The sequence below is a fragment of the Somniosus microcephalus genome, chromosome 21 (genome assembly GCF_052327205.1).
Source record: "Somniosus microcephalus isolate GS21.2 chromosome 21, FLI_Smic_1.0, whole genome shotgun sequence".
In the NCBI taxonomy this organism is placed as follows: domain Eukaryota; kingdom Metazoa; phylum Chordata; class Chondrichthyes; order Squaliformes; family Somniosidae; genus Somniosus; species Somniosus microcephalus.
Window position 1 is genome coordinate 80032025 of NC_141007.1, and position 12216 is coordinate 80044240.

General features: G+C 53.1%; 1 protein-coding gene across 1 annotated transcript in view; it reads left to right on the forward strand.

Annotated features, from left to right (window-relative positions):
- LOC147103006 (uncharacterized) overlaps window positions 1-12216 on the forward strand; it is a 27499-nt gene continuing 15283 nt past the window's right edge. The window contains exons 1-4 of the mRNA XM_085964050.1: window positions 1-177; window positions 337-1076; window positions 9993-10176; window positions 10336-11075. Of these exons, the coding sequence (XP_085820176.1) occupies window positions 114-177; window positions 337-1076; window positions 9993-10176; window positions 10336-11075 (1728 nt within the window). The 5' untranslated portion in view covers window positions 1-113. The remainder of the gene's footprint in view (window positions 178-336; window positions 1077-9992; window positions 10177-10335; window positions 11076-12216) is intronic.

Below are 12216 nucleotides of genomic sequence, written 5' to 3' on the forward strand. Positions count from 1 at the left end.
CCTTTCTCTTGCAGGCCAAGCTGGCGCGGAATTTGAGGAGCCAGTCTGTCACCGGTGGAGGCCGTCCCGAGTACCAGGCGCTCAGTGAGCTGGAGGAGAGCGTGGCTCGACTCATGCGTGCCCGGGTGACTGGCCCTGTTGCGATCGGAGATGCGGACCCTGTACTGGGACCCACTGGTAAGGACATGACCAGTTGGACCTCTGTCGTTGCCCTTGCGCTTCAGATCTACATCCTTTCGCACTGACCGACAAATGCGCATAATGCCACCACTCAGGCCTCCCTCGCTGGCGCCCTGTCCTCACTCTAAAGCTACTCTTGTGCCTTCCTGCTTTCAGCTGGTGAGGAGGAGGTGGTCCCTGAAGCTCAGAGTGCCAGGCCCTTGGAGGAGGAGGACGACGAGGACCAGGAGGAAGGCGGCACATCGGGGGAACCCTCATCCGCTCCAGGGGATGGCAATGGAGGGGAGACGTCTGGCCTGCAGGAGAGCCAGGGGGAAGTGTTGCAGGGGAGGGCAGATCCTGGGCCCAGTGGGCTCGAGGCACACGGGAAGGGTCCGGCAGCACGCCGGCCTTCTCCCCAGAGGGGGGAGGTGTTGCAGGGGAGGGCAGATCCTGGGCCCAGTGGGCTCGAGGCACGCGGGAAGGGTCCGGCAGCACGCCGGCCTTCTCCCCAGAGGGGGGAGGTGTTGCAGGGGAGGGCAGATCCTGGGCCCAGTGGGCTCGAGGCATGCGGGAAGAGTCGGCCAGCTCGGCGGCCTTCTCCCCAGAGGGAGAGTCCGCCCTCCAGTCCGGAGACGGTCCTCGCCCAGGAGGTGCGCCTCCTCGATGAGATGTCGGCGGCGTCTGAGCGGTGCCACCAGGAGTTCATGGGGGTTGTGCAACAGATGCCTCAGGCCATTGAGTCCCTGGCTCATAGTGTGGTCGCTTTCGGGGAATCACAGGCCAGGGGGGTCGAACAACTCGCGGCAGCGCACGACAGGGGTGTCCAGCAACTCGCGGCAGCCCAGGACGCGACTCGCGAGATGAGTGGTGCCGTCCAGACACTGGCAGAGCTGATGCGGGCACATACCAGGGCAGTTCGGGCACTCACTTCTGCCACACTCGCTGTGGCGCGGAAGCATCGCCAGGGCACCCGCCGCCCTGCTGCAGCACAGCGGTCTGGCCTCCACCAGATTGCTGCGCTTGCTGCACTGCCAGCCCGGCCGAGTGCCAGTGTCTCTGGCGAGCAGCGCGCGCCTGCCATCAGCCAGCTTGCCCCCATTGGTGCAGCCGACACTGCCACTCCCCCAGCCAAGGTGCGACGAGCTGCTGCTGAGACTGATGCTGGCCAGCCACAGCTGCAGCAGTCAGCAGCCGGCCCCTCCCGGGCCGGGCCTCGTCTCGGCCGACCCCCAAGGGCATCTGCCGACACGCATTGTGGCCCTCATGAGCCTTCCCCCAGCCTTGCCACACCCGCAGGGCCCAGGTTGAGGCGGAGCAGCAGGTCGGGCAGGGGCCAGAGAAGCCTGTCTAAGGACTCGCCCTCTCGGCACACCCATTAGAGTGTGGTGATAGCGGTTTTTTTTATATTGTGGGGGGCTTGTGTTCTGGGGGGGCATTATTTTGGTAAGGCCGAGGATCAAGGCATTTTTTGTTTTTATGGGGGTGTTTGTGTTGTGGAGGGGGGGGGGCTTATTTTTGTAAGGCCGATGATGAAGGCCATTTGGATGGGCAAGTTTTGTTAGTCCTCCCCAGGTTTTGGGAGTGACAGATGTTTTTGACTGTTTTTTGGGGGTCTTGTCTGTTTTTCTGTTTCATGTGGGAAGGGCCCTGAGTTTGTGAAATAAAGCTTTTTATTTATTCAGCATGTCCACGTCTCAAGTTTCAAGTGGTTGTTGCGTTAACCGGCTGAGGGCTTGCGGTGCGGCTGCCTTCAGGTGCGTTCATTGCCACAGCCCATTCCCTGACAGGGGGCCTAGAAGTGTCGATCAATAAGCCCCCGGTGGACGGCCCTTGGACCTTGTGGCTCCCTCCTGGGCTGGTACTCCTCCTCCTCCTCCTCATGGTCCTCCTGAGGTGGTGGTGCAATGTCAGGTGGCAGTGCCTGAGTCCTGCGGATAGCCAGGTTGTGCAGCATGCAGCACACGACGACGAACTGGGAGACTCTATCCGGCGAATACTGTAGAGATCCGCCGGAACGATCCAGGCAGCGGAACCGTTGCTTGAGGACGCCTATCGTTTGCTCTATGATGTTCCTTGTGGCTTGATGGCTTTCATTGTATGCCTCCTCCGCTGGGGTCCTGGGCGCGCGGAGCGGGGTCATGAGCCATGTACACAAAGGGTAGCCCTTGTCCCCGATAAGCCATCCCCTTGGTGGAGGCTGTGCCTCGAACATGTCAGCCACAGTAGTCTGGCGCAGGATAAATGCATCGTGGCTGCTTCCTGGGAAGCGGGCATTGACAGCTAGGATGCGCTGCCTGTGGTCACACACCAGCTGTACATTTAGGGAATGGTAGCCCTTCCGGTTGCGGTAATCCTCGGCATTGTGGATAGGTGCCCGCATAGCCACATGCGTGCAGTCAATGGCGCCCTGCACCATGGGGAAGCGCGCGATCCTGGCAAATCCGACTGCACGCTGCTCCTGCCTCTGTCGGGTCATGGGGAAGGAGATAAATTGGTGTCTCCTCGCGAAAAGTGCATCGGTGACCTGCCGGATGCAGCGATGCGCGGCGAACTGGGAGATGTTCGCTATGTCCCCAGCAGCGGCTTGGAAGGAGCCGCTTGCATAAAAGTTCAGAGCCACCGTGACCTTCACTTCCACCGAGAGAGACGTCCTGCACATCAGCTGTGGACGCAGATCTCTGTGAAGCAGCTGGCAGATCTCTGCAACCACCTCCCTTCTGAAGCGCAGCCTCTTAACACAATGCGCTGCAGTCATGGTGAGATAGGATACCTGCTGCCGGTATTGCCTGAGTGGGTAAGGCCTACGTTGCCGACGCCTGATGGCCCCTCTGCGTCTAGGCATGGCTGGCCCTCTCTCACAGCGTCTGCGAGCCCTTCGCACATAATGCTGCAACTGAGGGTTGGACCCCCATACAGCCCCCATAATAAAGTTGAAAACAGTGAAATCAAATGAATCAAATGTCAAAGCACTGGCCAGAAGCCAAAAATACCTCTCCTATGTTGTCCCAAATCAGTAAGCTCTGTCCCTTGGTCTCTGTCCAGAAATCCAAAGCAGTAAAGTCATTGCAGCAAAATGGCTGGGCTTTATAGGTCAGTGTAAGTGCCCTTTAATTAGCACTCCCCGAGGCCCACAGGGCCTCTGTTGCGTTCCACTTCACAGTTCTTAGCAGCGCCATGCCCACATTGGGCGGGCGCCACTGAATTTCCGGTTTGGGGCGCACAAACAGCGTTGCACGACGAGATGACGTCATAAGCTGTGCGCGCAGCTGAGCGGGCGCAAACACTTGGCGCCGGCGCTAAATGTCAACTGAATTTGGGCGTTGGCGCAGATCGGCCTGCGCCCGGGCGCTAAGTGCCTAGCGCTGGAAATATACCCCTCTTATGGCGTTACCGGCTGGCGCAACCAACTGAATTTCTAGGCCAGTGTCTCTAACATACTCACACTGTGTCTCTAATATACACACACACAGTGTCTCTAATATACTCACACACAGTGTCTCTAATATACTCACACACACTGTCTCTAATATACTCACACACTGTGTCTCTAATATACTCACACACACTGTCTCTAATATACTCACACACAGTGTCTCTAATATACTCACACACTGTCTCTAATATACTCACACACAGTGTCTCTAATATACTCACACACTGTGTCTCTAATATACTCACACACACTGTCTCTAATATACTCACACACAGTGTCTCTAATATACTCACACACAGTGTCTCTAATATACTCACACACTCTCTAATATACTCACACACTGTGTCTCTAATATACTCACACACTGTGTCTCTAATATACTCACACACTGTGTCTCTAATATACACACACACTGTGTCTCTAATATACACACACACAGTGTCTCTAATATACACACACACAGTGTCTCTAATATACTCACACACACTGTCTCTAATATACTCACACACTGTGTCTCTAATATACTCACACACTGTGTCTCTAATATACTCACACACTGTGTCTCTAATATACACACACACTGTGTCTCTAATATACACACACACAGTGTCTCTAATATACACACACAGTGTCTCTAATATACTCACACACACTGTCTCTAATATACTCACACACTGTGTCTCTAATATACTCACACACTGTCTCTAATATACTCACACACTGTGTCTCTAATATACACACACACTGTGTCTCTAATATACACACACACAGTGTCTCTAATATACTCACACAGTGTCTCTAATATACTCACACACTGTGTCTCTAATATACACACACACTGTGTCTCTAATATACTCACACACTGTGTCTCTAATATACTCACACACTGTGTCTCTAATATACTCACACACTGTGTCTCTAATATACTCACACACTGTGTCTCTAATATACTCACACACTGTGTCTCTAATATACTCACACACTGTGTCTCTAATATACACACACACTGTGTCTCTAATATACTCACACACTGTGTCTCTAATATACTCACACACTGTGTCTCTAATATACACACACACTGTGTCTCTAATATACTCACACACTGTGTCTCTAATATACACACACACTGTGTCTCTAATATACTCACACACAGTGTCTCTAATATACTCACACACAGTGTCTCTAATATACACACACACTGTGTCTCTAATATACTCACACACTGTGTCTCTAATATACTCACACACTGTGTCTCTAATATACACACACACAGTGTCTCTAATACACAAACTGTGTCTCTAATATACTCACACACTGTGTCTCTAATATACACACACACAGTGTCTCTAATACACAAACTGTGTCTCTAATATACTCACACACTGTGTCTCTAATATACTCACACATAGTGTCTCTAATATACTCACACTGGGGCAGTAATTCGGGTCGGTGGCTTGCCGCGCGTGCAAGCCGCCGATCTGCACTTCCCCGACGCGCCTGCCGTTCACCTCCAGGGACGTCTGGAATTCCATTTTGAAACAGAAGAATCCTGGGCAGCGTTTGACGTCACGCCGCCCAGGAGTGCAGCCAGCGCGAAGCCTGGAGCGCGCTGTGCAAGTGAGACACGCCCCTTAAGGTCTCATTGTAGTAGGACATGCCCCCAATTTCTCCAAGCAGCTGCAGAGGACTTTGTAGTTACACAGCTGCAGGGAAAGTAAGTTATCTGCTATTTTATGAATGTTTTGTGAACTTTTATAAAATTTTTAAAACGTTTACATTATTTTGAAGAATCTGAAGTAGTTTTAAACAGAATTAAAGCAATTTAAAGACTTTTAAAAGCCCTAAAAGAATTTTTTTTATTCCATTTATTTATTTAGCAATGTCGTCGTCATACGTGTCTTCACACTGTTCCCTTTGGGGAACTGTATGAAGTGGTGGAAGGATTTATGGCCGTGATTAATGCTCATTCCGTGACCGTAACCATCTTTGAACCAGCCATTAGGGTGGTTAGTCCTATGGCGGGAGGGTTTTACGGGCTCCCACAAGCTATACAAGGAGGGGGGGCCACCCACACCCACGGACGCAAATATCCCGCTGGATGTCAACCCAGAATTTAGAGCCGGAGCTCTGACTCCACTTGCCGGGACTGTCTGGAGCGGGGTTCGAAACCCTACCCTGTCTGGCCCAGCGGCGGGGATCCTACTGCTACGCCAAAGGCCCAATCTGATTAGCAACGTGAAATGGCTGGAATGAGCACAATTCACGGCATTAAAAGAACTCACAATTGAACTGATGATGACCTCAGCAATCTCCTCAACGAGGTGGAGGCGCAGCGCCTGCTCATCATTGGTAATGAGAAGTCAAAGGCGCCGCAAAAAGGACAGATGATAGCTTGGTCTTTCAAGTGGCAGCATAGGGCTCCAGTCATGGGGAGGGAAAAGGCGCAGGAAACGTATGGGTGTCACCTTTTGCGCGGAGTGGGCCTTTTGTGTAGCGGTAAGCATCCCCGCCGCTGGGCCAGAAGGAGTAGGGTTTCGAACCCCACTCCAGACTGTCCCGGCAAGTGGAGTCGGAGCTCCAACTATAAATTCTGGGTGGACATCCAGCGGGATACTTGCGTCCGCGGGTGTGGGTGGCCCCCCCCTCAGATGGGTTGTGGGAGCCCGTAAAACCCTCACACCATAGGACTAACCACCCTAATGGCTGGTATGAAGATGGTTATGGTCACGGAAGGAGTGTTAATGTGGCCAGAAATCCTTCCACCACTTCATACAGTTCCCGAAAGGGAACAGTGTGAGGATACGTATGATGATGACCTCTTGCGCAATGCACCTCCTTGGACCCTCAGTCGCAGATGCGAGGGGGCAAATCGTGCAATTGTTAAATTTTTCATTTTATTGACATGTAAAATGTTGGCCCAGTAATTCCCTTCCAAACGCACGAGTACGGTCGGGGTACTTACGCGTCTGGCTGGAGGAAATGCCGGTTTTCAGCATGCACAGCGCATGCGGGGAAAACCGGCATTTCCTGTCCTCTGAACGAAGGGGTTCAGAGGCAGAACGCGTGCGACTGTACAGGCAGCGCGTGCACAGTAAAATTCGCCGCTTTCATTCATGCTTTCAGTGAGGTCAAGTCCTTACAACTTACACATGAAAAAAGCATGAGTACAGTTGCTCCAGAGGCTGCGGAGGAAGATATTTCTTATCGTGGAGCTTCTGAAAGGCAATATTTTTGTTTGGGAAAGGGAGGAAAGTTATTTTAAGAAATGCTGAGGTAAGTTTTAAAGTTTATTTTTGTTTTTTAAAACGGGTTTTCAGTACTGTAGGTAGAAGGATCAATTGTGGCTATGTGAATTGGATTTGCTGTGTTTATTAAATGTAAAAATGACTCCAACATTTTTAAGAAAGAAACTTTTCATCAGTAATATATTCTTTTAAGTAATTATGTATGTATGTCTGTATATATTCCTTTGCGTGTATGTATATATTCCTTTACTTATGTGTATGAATGTATGTATTTAATTATGACTTTCAGAGAAAGTAACTTATTGGAAAATCATAATTAAAATTATACATTCATACACATAAGTAAAGGAATATAAAACATACATACATATACGTAAAGGAATATATGCGGACATACATACATAATTACTTATTACTGATGAAAAGTTTCTTTCTTAAAAGTGTTGGAAATGTTACATTACTCATTTTAGAACACTCATTTTCACATTCAATTCACACAGCCACAATTGCTCCTTCTACCTACCGTACTGAAAACCCGTTTAAAAAAAAAAATTTAAACTTTAAAACTTACCTCATCATTTCTTAAAATAACTTTCCTCCCTTTCCCTAACAAAAATGTTGCCTTTCAGAAGCTCCACGATAAAATATATCTTCCTCCGCAGCCTTGGAGCAACTTTACACATGCTTTTTTCAAGTGTAACTTGTAAGGACTTACCCTCACTGAATCCATGAATGAAATCGACGAAGTTCACTGCGCAAGCGCTGCCTGTGCAGTCGCCCGCGCTGTGCCTCTGAACCCCTTCGTTCAGAGGACTGGAAATGCCGGTTTTCTCCGCATGCGCTGTGCATGCTGAACGCCGGCATTTCCTCCGGCCAGACGCGTGAGTACACCGACCGTACTCACGCGTTCAGAGAGGAATTACTGGGCCACTGTGTCTTTAATATACACACACACAGTGTCTCTAATATACACACACACAGTGTCTTTAATATACACACACACAGTGTCTCTAATATACACACACACAGTGTCTCTAATATACACACACACAGTGTCTCTAATATACTCACACACTGTCTTTAATATACTCACACACAGTGTCTCTAATATACTCACACACTGTGTCTCTAATATACTCACACACTGTCTTTAATATACTCACACACAGTGTCTCTAATATACACACACACAGTGTCTCTAATATACACACACACAGTGTCTCTAATATACTCACACACTGTGTCTCTAATATACTCACACACTGTCTTTAATATACTCACACACAGTGTCTCTAATATACACACACACAGTGTCTCTAATATACTCACACTGTCTTTAATATACTCACACACAGTGTCTCTAATATACACACACACAGTGTCTCTAATATACACACACACAGTGTCTCTAATATACACACACACAGTGTCTCTAATATACTCACACACTGTGTCTCTAATATACTCACACACTGTCTTTAATATACTCACACACAGTGTCTCTAATATACACACACACAGTGTCTCTAATATACTCACACACTGTCTTTAATATACTCACACACAGTGTCTCTAATATACACACACACAGTGTCTCTAATATACACACACACAGTGGCCTAGAAATTGAGTTTTGGCTTAGCCAGGGCTTTAGCGCCGGAAGTTAGTGCCGGCGCTAAGTCCCCCTGCGCGCGCCAAAAATTCAGCAGGGCCGCGCCCAAACGGCTGCCGGCGCTACTGAAGGGTCTTTGCGGCGGTAAATCGGCGCTAACTGCCGTTTCGCGCCGCAATTCCGGCGCTGCGGCACCCGATGCGGTGCGGCAGGCTCGGGAAGTGCAGGCCTCCTCCTTCCCTTAAGGAGGAGCTGCCTGCACCCGGCCGCGGCCCGCGAAAATCTTTTTAAAAATGAGCCCGGCACCTCGGACAAGTGCCGGGCTTGCTTCTGTTCCGGGGGGGAAGTCCGGGGAGGGAGCTGCGGCCAGGCGGCCGGCGGGAAAGCGGCCGGCCGCCGCGGGGCCTTTAATGCGCCGGCGCAAAGACTTGTAAGACTCTGTTGCCAGAGTCTTAGTTGCGGCTGCCACGGGCGAGGCGGCCGCAACTGAATTTCGGCGCTGGGGCCCATCGGCATGGCAACCGGGACGCTGCGCACACCGATGACGTCATCGGTGCCAGCGCAGCGCTACCGGTCTACCGCGGCGGAAGGGCCCCAGGCAATTTCGGCGCCGGCGCCAATTGCAGCGCTAGGCCCTCTAGCGCCGCAAAATCGGCGCTAAGGGCACTCAATTTCTAGGCCAGTGTCTCTAATATACTCACACACTGTGTCTCTAATATACTCACACATAGTGGCCTAGAAATTCAGTCTGGACACTTTTGGGGCGCTAAAGTCGGGCGTTCGCTAAAGTTAGCGCCCGCCGGAAAGTGTAGGTCACATCGCCGAAATTCAGTAGAGTTGGCCAAGAGTTTGGCCGAGCGCTGAAACTGGCGTTGCAATGCTCTCTTCAGGCGCTAAGCCGACGATGCGGCCTGATAACGCCGAGGCCGGGCGCAGCGCAGGTGCGGTCATGTTTTGATTGACAGCAGACACCCTGACGCCGGCCAGCTCTTAAAGGGGGAAGGGTCGACTTTGACTGCTGCCACGCCCTGCATACTGGAGCCCTGCAGCTAGGCCTCAACACTGCTGGTGGGCCAAAATAGCGCCTGGAGCCATGGAGAGGGCCCGTGAACGAGCGCAGCGCTTCTCAGAGCATGCTCTGAGGGTGCTGATTAATGGTGTCGAAAACAAAAGAGAGATCTTGTGCCCGGACAGTGGCAAGAAGGCTCCCAGGAGCCAGTACAGGAAAGCCTGGAGGAAAATCGCCCGCAGGGTGTCATCCACCTGCGATGTCCCCAGGAGTGCGGACCAATGCCGCAAGAAGTACAACGACCTCACTCGGACGGTGAAGGTGAGTACCCTTTCCAGTGTCCTCCTCATCCTTGCATGTGCACCTCACATTATGGGCAAAGGGACCTCAAAGGACTAATGGGCAGCCCTCCTCCCGCAGCAATGGCACTGGCATGATCATTAATAGCACTTTCTGCACTTAACACACTGGCCAAGCTATTCGACCATGGGAGGCAGTGCACACAGCAACAGGGCACCACACTGTACTTAGAGGCCGTCCTTTCTCTTGCAGGCCAAGCTGGCGCGGAATTTGAGGAGCCAGTCTGTCACCGGTGGAGGCCGTCCCGAGTACCAGGCGCTCAGTGAGCTGGAGGAGAGCGTGGCTCGACTCATGCGTGCCCGGGTGACTGGCCCTGTTGCGATCGGAGATGCGGACCCTGTACTGGGACCCACTGGTAAGGACATGACCAGTTGGACCTCTGTCGTTGCCCTTGCGCTTCAGATCTACATCCTTTCGCACTGACCGACAAATGCGCATAATGCCACCACTCAGGCCTCCCTCGCTGGCGCCCTGTCCTCACTCTAAAGCTACTCTTGTGCCTTCCTGCTTTCAGCTGGTGAGGAGGAGGTGGTCCCTGAAGCTCAGAGTGCCAGGCCCTTGGAGGAGGAGGACGACGAGGACCAGGAGGAAGGCGGCACATCGGGGGAACCCTCATCCGCTCCAGGGGATGGCAATGGAGGGGAGACGTCTGGCCTGCAGGAGAGCCAGGGGGAAGTGTTGCAGGGGAGGGCAGATCCTGGGCCCAGTGGGCTCGAGGCACACGGGAAGGGTCCGGCAGCACGCCGGCCTTCTCCCCAGAGGGGGGAGGTGTTGCAGGGGAGGGCAGATCCTGGGCCCAGTGGGCTCGAGGCACGCGGGAAGGGTCCGGCAGCACGCCGGCCTTCTCCCCAGAGGGGGGAGGTGTTGCAGGGGAGGGCAGATCCTGGGCCCAGTGGGCTCGAGGCATGCGGGAAGAGTCGGCCAGCTCGGCGGCCTTCTCCCCAGAGGGAGAGTCCGCCCTCCAGTCCGGAGACGGTCCTCGCCCAGGAGGTGCGCCTCCTCGATGAGATGTCGGCGGCGTCTGAGCGGTGCCACCAGGAGTTCATGGGGGTTGTGCAACAGATGCCTCAGGCCATTGAGTCCCTGGCTCATAGTGTGGTCGCTTTCGGGGAATCACAGGCCAGGGGGGTCGAACAACTCGCGGCAGCGCACGACAGGGGTGTCCAGCAACTCGCGGCAGCCCAGGACGCGACTCGCGAGATGAGTGGTGCCGTCCAGACACTGGCAGAGCTGATGCGGGCACATACCAGGGCAGTTCGGGCACTCACTTCTGCCACACTCGCTGTGGCGCGGAAGCATCGCCAGGGCACCCGCCGCCCTGCTGCAGCACAGCGGTCTGGCCTCCACCAGATTGCTGCGCTTGCTGCACTGCCAGCCCGGCCGAGTGCCAGTGTCTCTGGCGAGCAGCGCGCGCCTGCCATCAGCCAGCTTGCCCCCATTGGTGCAGCCGACACTGCCACTCCCCCAGCCAAGGTGCGACGAGCTGCTGCTGAGACTGATGCTGGCCAGCCACAGCTGCAGCAGTCAGCAGCCGGCCCCTCCCGGGCCGGGCCTCGTCTCGGCCGACCCCCAAGGGCATCTGCCGACACGCATTGTGGCCCTCATGAGCCTTCCCCCAGCCTTGCCACACCCGCAGGGCCCAGGTTGAGGCGGAGCAGCAGGTCGGGCAGGGGCCAGAGAAGCCTGTCTAAGGACTCGCCCTCTCGGCACACCCATTAGAGTGTGGTGATAGCGGTTTTTTTTATATTGTGGGGGGCTTGTGTTCTGGGGGGGCATTATTTTGGTAAGGCCGAGGATCAAGGCATTTTTTGTTTTTATGGGGGTGTTTGTGTTGTGGAGGGGGGGGGGCTTATTTTTGTAAGGCCGATGATGAAGGCCATTTGGATGGGCAAGTTTTGTTAGTCCTCCCCAGGTTTTGGGAGTGACAGATGTTTTTGACTGTTTTTTGGGGGTCTTGTCTGTTTTTCTGTTTCATGTGGGAAGGGCCCTGAGTTTGTGAAATAAAGCTTTTTATTTATTCAGCATGTCCACGTCTCAAGTTTCAAGTGGTTGTTGCGTTAACCGGCTGAGGGCTTGCGGTGCGGCTGCCTTCAGGTGCGTTCATTGCCACAGCCCATTCCCTGACAGGGGGCCTAGAAGTGTCGATCAATAAGCCCCCGGTGGACGGCCCTTGGACCTTGTGGCTCCCTCCTGGGCTGGTACTCCTCCTCCTCCTCCTCATGGTCCTCCTGAGGTGGTGGTGCAATGTCAGGTGGCAGTGCCTGAGTCCTGCGGATAGCCAGGTTGTGCAGCATGCAGCACACGACGACGAACTGGGAGACTCTATCCGGCGAATACTGTAGAGATCCGCCGGAACGATCCAGGCAGCGGAACCGTTGCTTGAGGACGCCTATCG